The sequence below is a fragment of the Stegastes partitus genome, unplaced genomic scaffold (assembly GCF_000690725.1).
Source record: "Stegastes partitus isolate 25-593 unplaced genomic scaffold, Stegastes_partitus-1.0.2 Scaffold0, whole genome shotgun sequence".
NCBI classification, from domain to species: domain Eukaryota; kingdom Metazoa; phylum Chordata; class Actinopteri; family Pomacentridae; genus Stegastes; species Stegastes partitus.
Window position 1 is genome coordinate 1,370,491 of NW_007577731.1, and position 17,944 is coordinate 1,388,434.

At 45.7% G+C, this 17,944-nt stretch overlaps 3 protein-coding genes across 4 annotated transcripts in view; 1 reads left to right on the forward strand and 2 right to left on the reverse strand.

Moving 5' to 3' along the window:
* Positions 1-1,725, reverse strand: part of cmpk (cytidylate kinase) — a 6,178-nt gene extending 4,453 nt beyond the window's left edge. Inside the window, exon 1 of the mRNA XM_008282393.1 lies at positions 1,484-1,725. Within this exon, the coding sequence (XP_008280615.1) occupies positions 1,484-1,621 (138 nt within the window). The 5' untranslated portion in view covers positions 1,622-1,725. The remainder of the gene's footprint in view (positions 1-1,483) is intronic.
* A 1,011-nt stretch (positions 1,726-2,736) lies between these two features.
* fam78ba (family with sequence similarity 78 member Ba) lies at positions 2,737-4,310 on the forward strand. The gene is made up of 3 exons (XM_008282517.1): positions 2,737-3,071; positions 3,148-3,427; positions 4,068-4,310. Exons 1-3 carry the CDS (start codon positions 2,737-2,739, stop codon positions 4,308-4,310), a joined length of 858 nt encoding a protein of 285 aa, XP_008280739.1.
* Positions 4,311-5,981: 1,671 nt separating this feature from the next.
* Positions 5,982-14,905, reverse strand: slc35a3b (solute carrier family 35 member A3b). 2 transcript variants are annotated; one of them, XM_008282633.1, is made up of 8 exons: positions 14,743-14,905; positions 11,569-11,815; positions 11,283-11,437; positions 10,216-10,338; positions 9,407-9,581; positions 8,261-8,379; positions 7,569-7,702; positions 5,982-6,762 (listed from the first exon to the last, which is right to left on the reverse strand). In XM_008282633.1, the coding sequence occupies exons 1-8, from the start codon at positions 14,755-14,757 to the stop codon at positions 6,669-6,671; spliced, it is 1,062 nt and encodes a 353-aa protein (XP_008280855.1). In that variant the 5' UTR covers positions 14,758-14,905; the 3' UTR covers positions 5,982-6,668. The 2 variants fall into 2 exon arrangements, with proteins under 2 accessions (XP_008280855.1, XP_008280935.1); XM_008282713.1 differs by lacking the exon at positions 14,743-14,905 and adding an exon at positions 14,408-14,628.
* Between the last annotated feature and the right edge of the window lie 3,039 nt (positions 14,906-17,944).

The window sequence follows — 17,944 nt, forward strand, 5'->3', positions numbered from 1 at the left end:
AGCTAACCACTGAGCCACCTTAGCTACAAACATGCACAGCAAAATGAGCGAGGAACAGGAGAGCAACACAGAAAAGACAGATAAGAAAACAAATGCATGGAAATATTTTGGGATATATATTTTAGGATATTTACTGAGTCCCTTGATGGCATCTCTGCTAGCTGTATATCTGACCTTCTAATCCTGCAGTGCACACTTTGAGATCTTAAGGCAGATTTCTTTTGTCTCTTCCAGGTGTGTGGCTGAAAGCTTGTTTTACGATCCAGGTTTAGCTGCTAAGTATACTTTTAAATATGAGTATTAATGTGGTAACACCGTGATCAGCTCCTCATCTAATAAATGTCAACATGTGTTTGTGCTCCAAGTCGGTGACAGGTTGGCCAAGTGCACTCCAGACTTACAGCCACCGTTACATAACCAGGCTGACAGTGGTAAGTCGGCCATAAGGCTACAACGTGGAAGAAATGTCAACAGGATGTCTCCTGTTTGCTCTGCGTGAAGCTAAAGGACAGACTCGACACAATCGACACAGCAAAAATGTAGAAACACCTGAAGAGAAACAGGAGCTCCTCAGCTTCTCTCCTGCTCTCTGTGCCCACATGTTCTACATTTCAACACAAAATCTCAACAAAGCTGTTCTCATTTACAGAATCATCTGCTGTCGGACAACAGAACAGATATGAAATAGTGTCTAAATGTGATTCTATACCAACCCACCGTCACCTTTAACCTGCTGCTCTGCTGATATACTGATTTTATGATCTGACTCTGTTGACAGAAATTAAAAACAACTGCTGTGTTGTGAATTCTGCCACATGTTTTAATAGAAGTTTAAACAATCAGAGAACAGTTATGTAATAAAGGGTGGAGGAGTTGCTTTGTGAAATAACCTCCTGCCCTTTGCTCCACACGCAGATTAAACTTTATCACTTATCAGGGCTGTAATAGAAGAATTTCCTTTAGAGTAGCACCTCTGACCTCTTTTTAAAATGGATTTCACCAGGATAGAGTCTCTGTTGCATCTCCTGTTGTACTGAATCCCACAGTGACATGAAATCAGCCACAGATCAGGAAACCAGTGGCAGAAACAAACACAGATATGAATTCAGCCCATTCATTCAGTGCTTGGACTAAACAGAACTAAAACACACAGCGTTCTCCGCTGCTTTGACTGAGATGTCACATAATAAGTCTTGAGGGAGTCCTGGAGGGTCAAACCGTTCCTCTGCAGCTCCTCTAAATGTCCTAAATGAGCCCATAAAGCGAGCGGCTAACCAGCTAGCTGACAGGCTAACAGCCAGCTTCGTCTTTAGAGGACAACCGGAACTCAGTGAAACCGAGCCGCCACCTCGTCAAAAAGATGCTCCTGAAAGCCGCAACGGTTCGGAAACCCACCGAACACTGTTCTCATCACGATAGGCTGAGTGTTAACCAACAAAATCCGCCACTTGTCTTTGTCCTTTCTGCTCGCTACCTCTCGTACCTCCACGATTTTGGAGCACTGGGTCCCTTTGCCGGCGCCAGGCCCGCCCAGCACGAACACAACCTGCGGCTTCATCATCAGCGACACCCGGTAGAGGAAGGACGACACCCTCTGAGACCCGAACAAGCGGCCGAGCATAAACCACCAGCGACGGATGCGAACCGGCGGGCTGTGAGCGTGAAATAACGAGCCGAGCCGCCCGGTGAATGCGTGTCAGTGTCGGTCGATGAGCACAAACGACACCACTTCCGCGATCGAGCCCTTTCGACCAATGGGAGAGCCGACTGGGCCCGTGACGCAGCCGCGTGGCCCCGCCCCCTGCACTTGTTATTTTTTTCAATGCAGAGGTCGGGTGACGCCCCTCCTCCGCCGCCTCTACAGCATCAGCATCTCCAAACCGAACAGGGCGACCCGCCGCTGGAGGAAGGATGCTATCCGGTCCGTTGACGCGCAGCAGCCCGAGGAGACGCACCGACGAGGCGGCCGGTCGACATGGTATCTAGCCGCTGCTTCTCTGCACGTTTCTGCTGCCTCGCTGCCTCCATTCATGATGCACCATTCATGCATCCCCAAGAATGGAAGCACGCTGGGAGGGAAACATTAAAATAGCGCGTTAAAGCTCCGTTGGCTCGCCGTTATAAGACTCTCTCTCTCTTTTTTTTGACGAAGCCTCTTTTCATGTAGGTCAAAGTGATGAAGACCCCGATTTTGCGTTTTGAGGGCGCCGCGCGAACGCAAGGCTAATCCAGGGAAAAGCCAAGCAAACAAAAGGCATCGAGCCCCCCTCCTCTGACGCACCTGGCTGCCCTGTCGCCACTTGACATGACAGCGCAGAGCCGGGAGCAGAGCAGCAGGATCAAGGGGCACCGACGTGCAGCCGGACGTGCGGACTCGACACGGAGCGGAGGAGCCTGCGGACGCTCGGCGGAGAAGCAGCAGCAGCAGCCCAGGGGAGGCCGGATTGCAGTTTCTGGGGACGAGCGCCAAGGGCAGTGCGGCAGTCAGCAGGCAGACCGGGGGGAGGAGGCTGCGGAGATCTGTGATACTTCCCCCCAAGTCAACACCGCGAGCTCACCTCCACTTCATCCTCAGCGCATGGTGGTGGATGCTCTGATGTTTGATCAATGGTGACTGTGCTCCTCCACCATCATTTTTCTCTCCTCTCTTTTTGTTTCTTCCCAACTCCATCACTGATGAATTGAAAGATTAAGATCTGCTCTTCAGGCAAGGGTGGAACCCTGAGGGGGGGACTGATGTGCATACTGGCCAGGTATCATTTGCTCCCTTCTTCTCTGGTTTTGCTCATTTTGCTCGCCGCCTGCACTATGGGCTGTATTCAGAGCATCGCATGCAAGCCCCGCATCAGACGGGAGAACATTGTGGTGTACGAGGTGTCCGCCTCTATTGACCAGTGTCCCACCATCATCGAGGAGAACTCACCGATTGTGCTGCGTTACAAGACGCCTTACTTCAGGGCCTCAGCAGGAGTTGTGATGCCGCCAGTGCCCCGCAATGAGACCTGGGTGGTGGGCTGGATCCAGGCCTGTACCCAGATGGAGTTCTACAACACCTACGGAGACATCGGCATGTAAGTGTACCGGAGAGACCTCCAGACTGTTGCCGTGTCTGTATGTGTCTGTCTCATCCTCTGCGTCCTCCTCCAGGTCCAGCTGGGAGCTACCGGAGCTGAGAGAGGGTCGGGTCAAGGCCATCAGTGACTCGGACGGCGTCAGCTACCCCTGGTACGGCAACACCACCGAGACGGTCACCCTGACCGGACCCACGTCCAAACCGTCCCGTCTGACGGTCAGCATGAACGACAACTTCTACCCCAGCGTGACCTGGGCGGTTCCCATCAGCAACAGCAACACACCCATGCTGACCCACATCACCAGGGACCAGAGCTTCATCACCTGGCTGGTGGCCATGAACTCCGTCACCAAGGTACAGGACCAGAACACAGAGAGGAGTCTGCGTTAATCCGCACCAGTTTCCTCTAAACTGCATCCACACATCACAGACATGTTTTGTCCAGTTGGAAGTGAAAAACACCGGCTGTTTAGAAACTACTCGTGCATTTCCACACAGACTGGCTGTGATGTAATCAGCCCCTCCTGCACTTCTTTTCCTGGTGTAAAGTTACAAAGCAGCTCTTCAGTCCTCCTCAATAAAGCCCCTGCAGTGGGCATCAACAGTCAGTCCAGCGTAAAACGAGCGTCAGAGTGACTGCAGTAGTTGTGTACTGTGTTTGTGGAGGAGCTAGATTCTTGGTAGGATCATGTAGAGAAGCTGTTCAGGCTCGTCTTCAGCGCTGACTGAGAGCAGGAGTGGAGCGTACCTGTAGAAATCCTGAGATAGGAGCAGGAAACCCGCATTAAGATTCTCTAATCAACTGTTCTCCCGTGTCAGCTAAAATGAAAAGATCCCTAATACCATCATTCATTACTGTGCACATTAACCACACGTCTACTTGCAGCAGGACATAATGCACAATCAAATGAGGCTGCAACAAGATGCTTAACGTGCCTAAAATAGACTCACACACAGTATCGACCATGCTAACATCAGGCCTCTCCTCCTGCAGGAGCGCATCGTGCTGCAGACGGTTCGGTGGCGGATGCGGGTGGACATCGCCGTGGACCCGGACATGCCTCTGGGCTCTCGGGCCTCGTTGGTGGGTCGTCCCTACCAGGAGCAGCCGCACATCCTCAACTACCAGGAGCCCATCCCTCCCAACGCGCTGGGGAGGCCCAACGCCAACGACGCCCAAGTGCTCATGTGGAGGCCGAGGAGAGGGGCGCCGCTTGTGGTCATACCGCCTAAATAAAAGGGTCTTAAAGCTGCACAGACGAAAGCATAGCTGTTCTGGATGTATCTGGAAATCCTGTAGCTCCTGAAAGAGTCAAGAGGACTATTACGAGAAGCCAGAGTGGATTTTACGTCTCGGGAGTCTACGACAGACAAGGACCTGGAGTTGCATCGAGGCTTGTTTGACAAGTTTTTGGACCTCCGCAAACGAGTTCTGCCTGCCTTTTTAGCGACGATGGAACTGTTTTTAGTCGTACCGCAGAGGTATTAGACCACAACAAGAACTGCATCCTGCATCCTTATGTAGACCTTATTGCATGAGAGCGAGAGGGAGACGAGAAAAACTGTCCGCGAAGAAGTTTAAGAATAGCATTTGTTTTGTATACCTTGATACCTGAAGACATTTTGATTGAAAAGTCAGCCAAAAAAAAACAACAAAAAAAAAAACAACAACCCTGAGTTAAACCTCGTCAGTGCCAACAAAGGCCTTCAGCACACTCGGTACCAGAATCAAAGGATGTATTCAGATCATTTTAAAAGAGATAAAGTATTATATGAATCTTTTTAGGTTAAGATTAAACTTGATCAGATTGTATTAAGAGCACCCACTTGCCATAAAAGTCTGGAAGATATAAAAAAAAAGAAAAAAAATCTACTATAGTTTTCACTGGAGTTGTTTTTTCTTCTTCTACTGTCAGCCTCTTTAGCTGAAATTGAAAGACGAGCTGGAACTGTTACTACGTTAAATAAATAACGTCAGCCGAGCTTTCAATAAGTGCAGCGCAAATGACTTGGAGCGGCGCCATACAACAGATTTAAAACAAGGAGGCCGATCCCACTCTCGTATATTATAGCTGGAATGGGGCCGCACTACAACCGAGGGTGAATTTGACGGGGCGCTAATCGGGTCGTGTTGCACTTCAAAGTTGCATAAATCTTCCAACAATCAGGGAATCTAAATCCACTCTGTATCTGGTGTGGAAGCGAACCAGCGTCTCCTCCTGTGTGTGTTTGTGGCAGATAAACACGGGGTTTGAGGATCTTCTGGTGGCGTCACGGTCTGTCCGGTGTCTCATCCTGGGATCGGTCCAAGTCCCGGCCTGCCACTCCACACACAAGTCACATGACTCATCCTCCATCTGTGCCTCTCTCCAGGTTCACGCCTCACCTTCCCATATGCCCGCTCTCTGTCTGACCACCTCATCACTGCGAAGCCTCAGATCTTCTCAGAAAATCCACAACTATGCAAATATTATCAGAACTGATCAGGCAGCAACGAGGTGGGGGAAAAACTAGGCTTTATAAGAGTTAGATTTGATGTGCTTTTATTTGTAAGGGTTATTGCTGACTATATTTTTAAGAAAAAGCTTCTTACTACCATTTACACAGAAGTCAAATTAGGTCGGACTAATTTGTCACCTTCAGCTCATTCAGCCATCTGTTGCTATAGAGACTGGTTTGGTGTTTCCTGAGCGCGCTGCAACTGGAAGTGGAAAAAAAAACCACACAGTTCAAAATATTCATGGGTGTGCCTCGCTGCTGCTGTGTGTGTGTGTGTGTGTGTGTGCGTGGCGCTCTCACAATCACACACACTTTGATGTAAGAACAGATCAAGGCAGAGCCGGTGGTTTCAGCATAAAAGATACTTTAATTTATTCATTTGTTCTCACATAAAGACATTTATTTTTGATTTTTTTTTTTGCATTTAAATAACCGTAAAACGAGCGCTTTTGATATAAATACTCAGACTGTGAGCAGCAAGGTCAAAGCAGTCGTATCCCTTTTATCTCATCTGATATAAAAAAGAAAAAAGAAAAAAAAAAGAGGACATTCAGCATCTTTGGACAAGAGGTAACCCCTCCTCTTTGCAGCAAGTTTGCTCCTCATTCCACCACTAGATGGAAGCTCTGTCGAGGATTTTCACATTCAGGCGCTGTGAGAACTCTTAATAATCCCCTTTTTGTTTTCTACTGACACCCCCACACAGTCCCCATTGTCCCAAATCATATAAATACACAAAGTCTGAACTATAAAGTATCATATTTTAAAAATACCTCCCTTTAAATTGCACATACAGTACGTTTAGTCTCACTGCTTCGGTGTGTGTTGAGGTGGCCACTTCGCTCCAAAAACCTCACCAAGCACATGTACGTCACAATATTTACCCCCGTCTGTTGTGCAAAGCCGCATTTCTTTTTCCCCCTCAGAGAAGTGAAGATTCAGCCGTTAGCGGTTCGGCAGTAACGGGTGATGTTCTGTCTGTGTTTCCCCACATCTGTAACATCCACACGCCACACCGGGCCCGTAGAGTCCCGCTCTGTCCAGGCTGGATGGCCGCCGTCTGGCCGCTCACGTGGCGTCTCGCAGGGGTCTCTGGCTACACTTTGACGGCGCTGCTGCTGGCGGGTTTTCGCTCATAGCCGTAAAGAAACGTGGCAGCGATTACCAGCAATGCTCCGAAGAAAAATAACCTGAGAGAGAGAGAGCAGAAAGACTAGGAGATTAAAAAAAGAGGCGTTAAAATGACCTGAATCAATAATCAGATGAGCTCTTAGTTCACTTCTGGAGGTGTTTTCATGTCTAAACCTCATCATGTTCAGCAGGTGTTTACTGTGTTCACCATCTTTGTTGATAACTACCGCCAGACATGCTAAACTTGCTGCTGTTTGATCAGGAAGTGTGACCTAAATGGTGGCGCTGGAAGGAAACGAAGAGTTCATTTGCAGAAACAGAGAACTCCATCTTAACAAACCTTCAGAACTTCTCCATCGTCTACCTGAGACAACATCAGTCAGTTACCTCTGTTGCTGTCATTTCTACTGAGTCACATCCAGTCAGCTTCAGTTTGATCGATATTATCTCAAGCAAACAAGAACAAACAAGTGGAGTTATCTGTTTCTGCAAATGAACTCTTCAAATTAATCACAACAAAACACTGTGACAGTAGTCTAAAAAAAAAAAAAATCAGTCAAGTTTATCTTTAACCTCGTTTTCTGTGTGTTTTGTCTCTTTTTGAGTTTTATTGAAAACATCAGAGTAGGGAGGTGGATGGAGTTCCTAACCACCATGTTGTTGCTATGCTGGACTGTTAATCTGACAACCTATTGGTGTATTGCCATTCTTGCACAGCCAGTATCTTCCTTGATAATCAATCCAACAGTTGCTGACACATTTCAGATTGCTGCAACGAGGCTGCAAAATAGAAAAACACTCAAGCATGCAATGTTTTTCTACTGATAAAGTGTTTGTGAGCGTGTGTGAGCGTGCACATGTTTACCCGGTGGGGTTAAAGTCCTTCAGCAGGAAGTACGAGGTGAGCGTGGACACGATGATTGACAGGGAGGTGGCAAATCCTTTTAGGATGTTGTCTGCGTATTTGATGACCACAGCGACGACCAGCCCGCCCAGAGCCTACAGGCAGAAAGCAGGGTTTAAAAACAGTCACTCAACACAGCAGCAGCCTTACAGGTCAAACTCAGGGCAGAAAAGCCCAAATGTGAGTCTTTTCTAGTTCTCATATTGATGTGCGTAATCGGGTCAGACGTCTATGAGTTCATAACAGCTCCACAAAACGGGGATTTTTCTCTCTGAACTTCCCAAAGATTAGCAAAGAAGGTCAAAACTTGAAAACAGCTTTGCTTATTGTTTTTTCTTCTTTCCTCTAACACTCATTTATCTTCTGTCTCTGTATGTAAACCTGGATAAAAGTAGTTCAAACTTCCAGCAACATGCTGCTGATACACTCTTAATAATTTGATTATGTCAAATATAATAATCTATCAGTCAGAAGGACCAAAACTTCATTTTGCTGCCAGTACTGCAGACTGTACTTCTTTCCATGCAGGACATTTACTTGTAATGAAGCATTTTTTCCATTGCTGTATTTGTAGTTTTATTTTTGCTCTTATCGCTGCCACGTGCACCTCCTGTTAAAATGTTCAGATGAAGGAGGATGAAGGGAAGCCAAACCTGCAAAACAACGACTACGCAGGTGATGGTGCTGTAGCCCTGAAACATCCCCGACTGCCTCACGCTCTGGAAGTCGTACACCATCATTCCCACGAAGCCGAACACGAAGCTGAACAAACCTGAAAGAGAGAGTCGGAGACGATGATGCTTCTCCAGATAATTCAGAAACAACCCGCTGATGATTCAACTGTTCTTGGTGAAGGCGGGAAGGAAAGAGAAAAAAAAGCTGTTTTACTACAACTAACAGCCCCTAGAGGTCACACACACACACACATAGAGGAGAAAATGTAACTCTGTGGTCAGGTTTGACAGAAATCCAGCCAACTCCCACGACCGTAAACCCGCCTGCAGCTCCTCCCTGCTAACAGTCAGTTGCTCGGAGTGTCATCACACCGTCGTAACACACAAACACGCCAAGAAATGCAAGAGATGAACGTGTCTGTGTGTGTGTGTGAGCTTTTAGTCTTCTGCTTCAGCCGTGAAATCACAGAATCTCATTCAGACTAAAGTCCTAAAACTGAGCCTTAAATACATTTTTTTTTTTGCAGTTTCATACAAAGTGACAGACTGCCTTTATTGAGCCGAAACGAGGAGAAAACAACAACATTCTACGTATTAGAAAAGTTCCTGCACTTATCACCTAACAAGGAACGGTTCTGTCATTTGATTCCCTTTCTGAGATGAGAATATTGTTATTACTTTACAGACGACATTCAGAAACGGCCGACTGTGAGCTATTTGCGACATGTAGGGAATGCTCATCTGTTGAACCTGAAAAACTTGTTCCTTTGTTGTTCCGTCTAACTGTGAAACAGTCCTTTAAGGTGACACAACAACAGAGACGCGAGCATCAGAGGCCTTCAGCCAGAGAGAACAAGAGTCGAGCTGCACAAGTGATTATAGTTATTACTGTTAAGATGTCACCATCATGTCTTTACTAAGTGACAGTGGAACAGGACCACTTCATCGTCTTTAATCTATTTAAATCCAATCATATATTATTTCCTGTGTGTGTGGAGATTATCCATATTATTATTCCATTCAGAAGCCTTGCTTTCTATCTTTCCTCACCATTTCTTTTTCACACACAGCGTCAGTCACTAAACTCATCTATGACCTACTTCAACACAAACCAGAGACACTCACCCAGCTGTATGTTACGAACCCACACGCTCTGCTTCGTCTCCTTGAGGATCTTCTCAAAGTAAACTCCGGCGAAACCGCTGGATACGCAGGCCATGAGCACGGCCATCAGACCCACAAACTGGGAGCCGGCAGACAGAACCTTCTCCTCCGAGTCGCCTCCGGACTCCGTGGGCCACTGAGGAGGGAAAAACATAGATGAACACATGCAGAGAGACGGACAGAGTTCTTAAAGTCTGTCCAGACAAAGCAGCGTAGCTCACTGATGAAGTCGTATCGATCCCACACACACGTTAAATAAACGCACAGCTCCAAGCTACAGATTTTATTTATTGATTTGGATCGAGCTTTTAAGTCGCAAACATTCTTTTTAGTGGGTTGAGTTGATATAATAATGTTGGCAGTTGTGTGTGGAGCAGTGAGAGCGCCGAATGACAAAAATAAATCAATAAAAGAATAATAAAATAAAAAATAAATAATGTGGCAATATAAAGTAAATATTAATCAAAATTGAATCCATAAAAGAAAAGGTTTTTCCTGAAAGGTTTTCGGATTGTTAGGGGCTGGATTATCGAGTCATGGCTGTAAAACCATGTTGTAGTAATGAAGACTCGTCACTAACTCATTAATAAAATGTTTCCTGACAAGTCGGGTAACTTTCTCATACATGTCTACACATTCAGAATTGTTTTTAGCAACCAGAGGTGTCGCCCCCTGCTGGCTGTTGGAAAGAATGCAGGTCTAAGCCGCCGTCACGCTGGCTTCACTTTTGCAGCATCTGTCTTTTACACACAGTGTCTTTCTGCTGATACCTGCACCAGAGCGACTCCACCCATTAGCAGGAGCAGCGAGAGCCACTGGTAGAAACCCAACCTCTTCCCCAGCATGGAGACGGAGAAGAGCGCCGTGGTGAGGATCTTCAGCTGGTACGTGACCTGTGTGGAGCACAAACGGACACATAACACGTCTATTACAACCTAAATGTGTACATAAGGCTGGAGGAGCACTAGAGTACTGCACTTGACCTGTAGTGTGTTTGCTTTCCAGGCGATATGAAACATCACAATAAGTTTTATTTTAATCTACCTTTTCCCACCTTGGAGGTCCCTGTGAGTACGATGAATAATACATGTGCTTTATCTCTGTGGCATCAGATTGGTATTGGGAAATGGCCTCAGACGTCTCTAATCCACAAGGTTGTTCATTTTTCGTAGCTGATTTGCTTTTACAAACGTAAAATTAAAACAGCCTAAACATTAAGACAGCTGGGTATCTTCTGCTGCACTAACAGTAAAGGTCCCCTAATTTAAAATAACTCACTAGTTATTTTCTTATTGCTTCCTTAAATGATGGAGCGCTCAAACATCCTGTGCGACGATGAGTGCAGAAGGCCTCAAGTGTGGCAAGACTCAGGCACTTCCAAGCTAAAACTGTAGGTCAAGAACACAGTGATGTTAATGTGGTGGAAAAACGGTGGTTATGCAACTGAAAGGAAAAAACGAGTACGTCCTTGTTTCCTATTTTAAAAAAAGTAAAAGGTTTTGCTGCTTTTCAGTGTTAAAGCCTCATAAATATCAGCGAAAACAGTAAATAACGTTGGAGTCTTTGCCATTTCAGTCCCATTCTTTCTGGGAGGTGTGTTTGCTGAGGCAACCTTTCTGTTTGAGTGTTTGATATTCACAAGACGCAGCAGAGTTTTTTTTTATTAGTGAAAGTGTGGGAAGTGTTTCTAAAAATATTTGCCAGCGATTGTTCTCTGGACCCGGTAAGACGTGTGCCAAACCATTGAGGAACCAGTTCCCTTACACGCAGATGCAGTGACCTGGAACCAGCAGCACATTCATTCATTCACTCACTCATTCATTCATTCGTGTGTAACCTGATACGTGGCTGCGTCCAGGTTGGACAGGGCCACATAGAGCAGATTGTTCTGCAGCGTGTAGATCCCTGCAGGAACGGCCAGCTTCAGGGTCTCGGCGGGTTTGTTCACAATCTCCTCCTTCAGCAGCTGGTTCATCGCCCGCATGTTATAATCTGCCGGAGACAGAGGGAGCGTTGTCAGGGACGGACCACCCGCGGAGCTCATTAGGAAGAACGGGGAGCATTTACAGGGCCGCGGGCAGAGATGTTGGACGCAGTGGCGTGAACTCAACACAAACACTCACTGTTCTCCATCAGGACCAGGATGCTGCAGGTGATGATCTTGAGCACCTCGGCCGACACCACGGCGGAGGAGGCCAGGTATCGGGGGCCGTCCTCCTTCAGGGTTCGGGAGTAGCGCATGGTGAGCACCAGCGAGGTGGTCTGCAGCACCAGCACCCCCAGAGACATGTACTTCAGCCTCGAGGAGTGCGACGAGGGCAAGACCATGGCGGGGGACTCTTTCTCCGAGTCAGCAGACGACGAGGAATCCTTGAAACAAAACGAGAGAGCAAAATCGAGCTGAGCGAGAGAGAGGAGGCATCTACCAATCTCAGGAAGAGTGTCTTTCAACGAGATGCAGAAGCTGAAGGAATAGTGGAACAGTTTGAGGGTGAAGAGTCTGAGAAAAAGGGAGAAAGTGGCTACAGAAGGATCAGGGCTGCAGTCAGAGAGTTGTTCAACAGAAGGCTAACTCGTCCAGCCTGTGGCGCTGCACGCATTCCTGCGACTGGCCTGCAGCACATGGAACACACGTGAACAATAAAAGCAGCATCTGAAACAGCTGACATGCATCTTGTACCCGGCTAGTGTGGAGATCTGTTCCAGGATTCAGGCTGCAAATCCCCACACGGCTTCCCTTCATACAAAGACTACTAGATGTTTTCCTGCATCTCTTATCTCTGGTGCAAATCTTAAACTTCCCTCCTCCCATGCATCTTAGGACGAGGAGAACATGTTCTCAGAGGCAGTAAAGTTCAGCTCTGCTTCAGAATGTGGTGAAGATCTGTCATTAAAGGTGTTTTACAGGCTCCCTGAGTATTTATAGCTGCAGTGGTGCAACCTGTCTGGGAGGAACTCCTCAGTTTGTTCAGGCATTAAAGTGACGTCCTTATGAAATGTCAGCTGTTTGATTTAATTATCCCTTCAGGAATGACTGATGGAAAACGTGTCCACAGATTGTGAGGGATTAAATAAAGAAAGCAACTTCTTTCAAACACAGTTAATCACTAGAGTTAAATCCATCAGTCACAGGGTCATTTTAGTGGCCTTTACCTCAGGAATGATGAATGAAGGACTTCTATGTGTAAGAGGTTGTTTTTGTAGAGGATCAAAGTATTTCTGCCACCACAAACACTCGCTGTGTCACAACACGCCGAAACTTGACCACAGCAATATTCAACAGGTTTAACTTCCTATAGCATTTAATCTATAGCCTCCAGCTAAACTTTAACATAAAAACATGGCGTCTTGTATTTACAAACCACCGCAGACAACCGATTACAGCAATCAGATGATTATTACCAGTCTCACACCGCCGGCATCCTGCAGGTCTGGACATTCTTCTCTTTTTAGTCTCACATTTCCTGACTGAAGCATTTTATCTGTGAGTCGCCACTTCCACTTTTCTCTGTCGCCTCGTCGACGAGGCCCCCAAATTTCAAAATGACATGTGCAGAGAGCTGAACGTTCAGAAGAAAACCGCGCTGAGGTTTGCATCGAGTCACCTCGAGAGTCGCAGAGTTTACTGCAGCCTCCTGCAGGAAATGAGGCAACTTCTCTGGTTTTTCAAAGGTAAAACTGTGGGACTGACTCAGGTGGGTTGTTTTTCACTGTATGGTTGTTAATTAACTCGCCCCTGCCAGTGTATCACCTGTAGGCATCTGTGTACCTGGATCAGACTCGACTTTCAAGTTTAGTTCTTTAGAATACAATCTGCTGAATCGTGTTGCAAAGTGGTCCTCCGACTTCCCCTAACTACTCGGCGTAGGTGAAAAGAAGATGTTTAACAAGCCACGAAGGCCGACGGAGCTGCGACAGAGCAGGAGGTGTGGTGTGTTCAGCACACTGACCTCCTTATGTAAAGGCTCTGCTCAGCACAGGAGCACAATCCCCCTCTGTCCGCCTGCTTCTGCACAACCAGCGAGCTCTCCCGACTCTCTCCAGGAGCATTTCAAGACATTTTTAGTCATCTGCAAGAATCCTGAACATCTTATCTGTTAATCTGCAAATGACTTCCCTCCAGCGTGAGAACAGCAGAAACACAACAAACTGCTCATGATGGTGTCAGACAACGTGGGAGAAAAAGGTCTTAAAAAATGAAGTTGAGTTTGATCTAAAAGGGTACACTCTGAGCATGTAAAGGTTAAACACTGACACCAAAGCCAACATGTGGGTTTCACTTGTCAGAACTTGCGCCATTAAACTTCATTAGCAGGAAATGGAGCTGTTGAGTGAAAATGAAACTCCACTTTATTGATCTTTTATCTGATTTGTAGGAAATGTTTCCAATCGCCTGCGTCCTCGTCAGCTGAGTAAGCTTCAGGTGGGAGGTACTGCACAGGAAAGGACGCCAAGATGCAAATGGAAAAGCAATAAATAGCCCACGATTTGAATTGATAGGTGTTATTAAAAGCAGGTCACGTGAGCACGAGCTGTTCAAAAACACACCAGAGGAGCTGCGATAAGCGAACGGACACAGTTTGGAGATAACAGCACACTTCAGAGATGAAATGTTGCACTTAGAGTATGAAGCCGCCGACAAGAAACAAAAGGAGGCAGGAACTTTCTTTCCACACTCTGATCTTTGATTTAACCTCTAAGAACTCCTCCCTTTTCGTCAAACTTTGATGTTTAGAAGTCTGGTTCCATGCAAATAACCCCTTCGCGCCTTAAAATGTCCGAGACGTAACTCTACACCGGCAGCAGCTCTGGCACACCAGCTCACCTACAACCCCACTGTACAAATCTGTGTTTTCCGATCGGTACAGCTCATCTGTTTCCCTCATGATTTCCAGCATATAAAAACACCACATAGACAAACTAACAAGGCAAAAAAAGAAGAAGAAAGAACTAGTTTTTCACCAGAGGAGGGTCTTGAGGATCTTGTTCCACGTGGCTGATTGGTCTCCTCTGAACACCTACTTGTCGTCTACACCTTTGACAAGCTTCTCCTATTGTGCATGAGCCTTCATTGTACTGCAACTCTAAACCACAGAACCACTCCTCAAAACTCAAACAGTCCTGCCGGTTGTGGAAAAGGTCTGTCTTTGTGTGCAACCCGGACGTCCACTCCCTTCAGGCTCTCAATGGCAGCTGAACTCGATCCACCAGAGACCAGAAAAGAAACCTCAGACCACCTCAACACGCTGCGACCTGCCACGCGCAGGGAAAAAAAAGCTCGACAAAGATGCACAAACCTTCTGCGCCGACATGTTTGAACGTATCCAGCAAATGTCTTCTTCTTCTTCTTGTTTAGGAGCCTCGGTGTGACACAACCTGCTCGGCCGACGGCCGCCAGGCAAATAAACAGGTTGGATACCTCGTAGGTATGGAACAACCGAACCAATGACAGGAAGGGCTGGTCGCATGCGCCAACAGAGGTATGAAATAGCAAAGGAATAATGCTGATGGGTGGTATTATCATGGTATGGGAGGATTTGAGGAATGGAGAAATGTCAAACTGGAAAATCTGCTTCAGCCAGTGAGAATAAAACCGAAGGAGCTGCAAGACAAACTGGAAGTCTGGCTTTCAAAATGCTGCAGAATGACAGAAACACGGCTGAAAGTATGTTTACGAGTGAGAATGATCCTTTATTTACAACAACTCAGATACAGTTAGGGGAATAAACCAATGATCCACAACCGTTCTGAAAGGAAATCTAATAAAATGGGAATAACTGGAAGTCGCTCAAAGTAAAAACACTTTTAAAAGTAGGAACGAGTTTGTCCTGAGCAGATTGATCCACAATTTACTGTTCAGACACTTACATTTCAGATGTGTTTTAAAGTAGTATTTGATTTATGAGATGAGCTTAAGGGAAATCTGAACTGATTATTCATATTTTCAAAAGTGAAATGTGCTTTAAACAGGACGAATCTGAAGAAACCTGCAGAAGTTTTGTTTTAAATGCAGCACGAGTCCATCTGCACGGCCTAAATCTGTAATCCAGGAGTCGAAAACTGTCCTTTTTAGCTCAGCGAAGTCGTTCTCTGATGCTCGGCTGACTCAGCAGAATATTTGTCTAATGAGCAGAATGAATGCAGAAGAAAACTATGACACCGTATTGATTATATTCACTCAATTTCAACCAGTGAGCACAACAAGAGCTGCAGAAAGTGGATTGATTTCCTTACGTTTTGTTGGTTCTCGACAGGCTTTTGATCGGAGACGTCTGCTGGAAGCTATGAAGATTATAAATCGCTGTACAGTCGCTCTGCTGCTTGTAAAAACTTTAACAATATGCAAACACGTGGGTTTGTTACTCCCTCTGGTGTCAAACAACGCTATATTCTTCCTCTACTGTTAGCCCTTGAAGTGAAGAGATTTAATTTACACTTGAACGACTCAGCTCAGGCGTCTTGTTGATGATATCGATCAATCTGGGATTAGCGGGAAGTTCAGACAACACAGACAGGTCGAAGCACAAGGAAAAACTTTAATCAAATCTAGCAGGTTTCACAGGAAGCAGGTCCAGATTTGTAAGAATCTAAACTAAAAGTCAGAGCGAACGTCAAGATCCAGAGGAAGCCAAATATCCAAACGGAAAAAATCTCAAAAATCCAAGACGCAAAAAACACAAACCTGATGCACATGAGGAGCAAACAGAAGAACCGATGAAGACTGAGGAGAAGATACAGAGAACTAATCAGACTGAGACAGACAGAGGAAGTAAAACCACCGGAGACACACAAGGATCTGTACAAAATAAAACAGGAAATAAATGGAACAAAACCCAAAACCGTGACGTAATCTGAGGAAGTTTGAGTCACACGTGGAGGTTAAATCAGAATCCATTCATTTCTAATTAGAAGACTATGTGGTCTAATTTGGGCTTCTTTTGAATCACAGTGCTCACTGATACTCATTTTTGGGTGAGAACAAAAATGAAATATCGACATCAGTGATATCGGTTATCGGCGATATCAGAAATCTTGATATCGGTATCGGCCAGAAATTTTAATATCGTGCATCACTAATTAAAATGCACTAACAATATTTATTTATATTGTCATGTTAACACGATTACAAGAGTTAAAAGATGAACTTACATTTAAATTAGGCACAACTACGGCCCTGAATCTTGTGCTACAGGAAACTTATGAATAAGTTAAAGATGTTTAGATGCAGAGCAGGAAGATTTAGACACATAAACATCCTCTGCTGAGCTCATTCTGGTGAACTGACAACATCTGTTTAAATTAAATGTCTGTTCAGAATCCATGAACGTTTTGGTTGGGATGGACACAATAATAAAAACCATTTAATAAAAAATGAAGTCCAGCTCTGAGCTTCAAAGCATGAAAGTGAGTTTACATTTCAGCTTCTCAACATGTTCCCAAACTAAAATGAGACACCTTCTGCACATTCAGCAGCACACTAAGTTGTTTTTTAACTTTTCCAAAGCAGATAAAACAGAAAAACAGTGTTGGACTCAGACAAAGCCCGGTCTGTGGCTCCTGCTGACCCTCCACCCTGGTCTGGAGCGTCAGGGACCAGAGTTCTGACAATCAGCAAACAGAACCAGGAATTTGTTTAATGGGAGTTGACTTGAACAAATATTGAGTTTTATCATTATCACCAGGACCTGTCAGGAGGTAAACCGGGTGAATAAGTGGTCATAAAGAGCGCTACAGACTCTTCTGGTAGTTATGTCGCCTATTGCTGATGATTAAACCCAACGGTCCCTGAAGGCATCATTTAACAAACTAAACGCGTCTAACTTCTCCTCCAGGCGTGAAAGCGCAGCTTCACAGCTTCTCCATCCACCAGAGTCCTACCTGCGTGGAGGAGGACAGGCATGCGGCGGGTCGTCCCGGTCCTGCTCCTCTCGGTCTTTAATAATCCCGGTTCGAGCGAGGCTTGCAGCCGGAGTGAGTTCAGGATGAAGTGTGGAGTTCTGCGCTCGGCTGGGAGTCCGTCCTCCTCCGCAGGCTGCTGGATGAATGAAGCCACACGGACGGAGCGACAACTCCACAAGTTTGGTGACACCTGCTGAGAGAAATGCTGCACTATTATCCTGCAAAATGCACAAAGGAAGCGCAAAAAGCCAAAGTTTTTCTAAAATGCACAAACGAGAATCCATATAATGATGTATTCTTCTGTACATATGTTAGATACGTTTCCAGAACTGCCCATATGTTTGTTTTGGGATATTAAACTCAGTCTTTAGATATGCAAACATTTTCTGCACATTGCATGTTTTTACATCGTAGATTTTGTACAATGCATTGCATATTTTACACATTGCATACTGAAAATCTATCTATCTATCTATCTATCTATCTATCTATCTATCTATCTATCTATCTATCCATCTATCTATCTATCTATCTATCTATCCATAATCTATCTATCTATCTATCTATCTATCTATCTATCTATCTATCTATCTATCTATC

Bases quoted from the DNA above. Each gene is read 5' to 3' on its own strand.
- slc35a3b (XM_008282633.1), bottom strand. The intron at 10,339-11,282 runs GTTACACACGAA...TGCTCCACACAG, and splicing joins TGGACGCAGCCACGTATCAG to GTCACGTACCAGCTGAAGAT. The intron at 9,582-10,215 runs GTATCAGCAGAA...TTCCCTCCTCAG, and splicing joins GTGGAGTCGCTCTGGTGCAG to TGGCCCACGGAGTCCGGAGG.
- fam78ba (XM_008282517.1), top strand. From the start codon at position 2,737: ATGTGCATACTGGCCAGGTATCATTTGCTCCCTTCTTCTCTGGTTTTG. The intron at 3,072-3,147 runs GTAAGTGTACCG...GTCCTCCTCCAG, and splicing joins ACCTACGGAGACATCGGCAT to GTCCAGCTGGGAGCTACCGG. The intron at 3,428-4,067 runs GTACAGGACCAG...CTCCTCCTGCAG, and splicing joins CCATGAACTCCGTCACCAAG to GAGCGCATCGTGCTGCAGAC.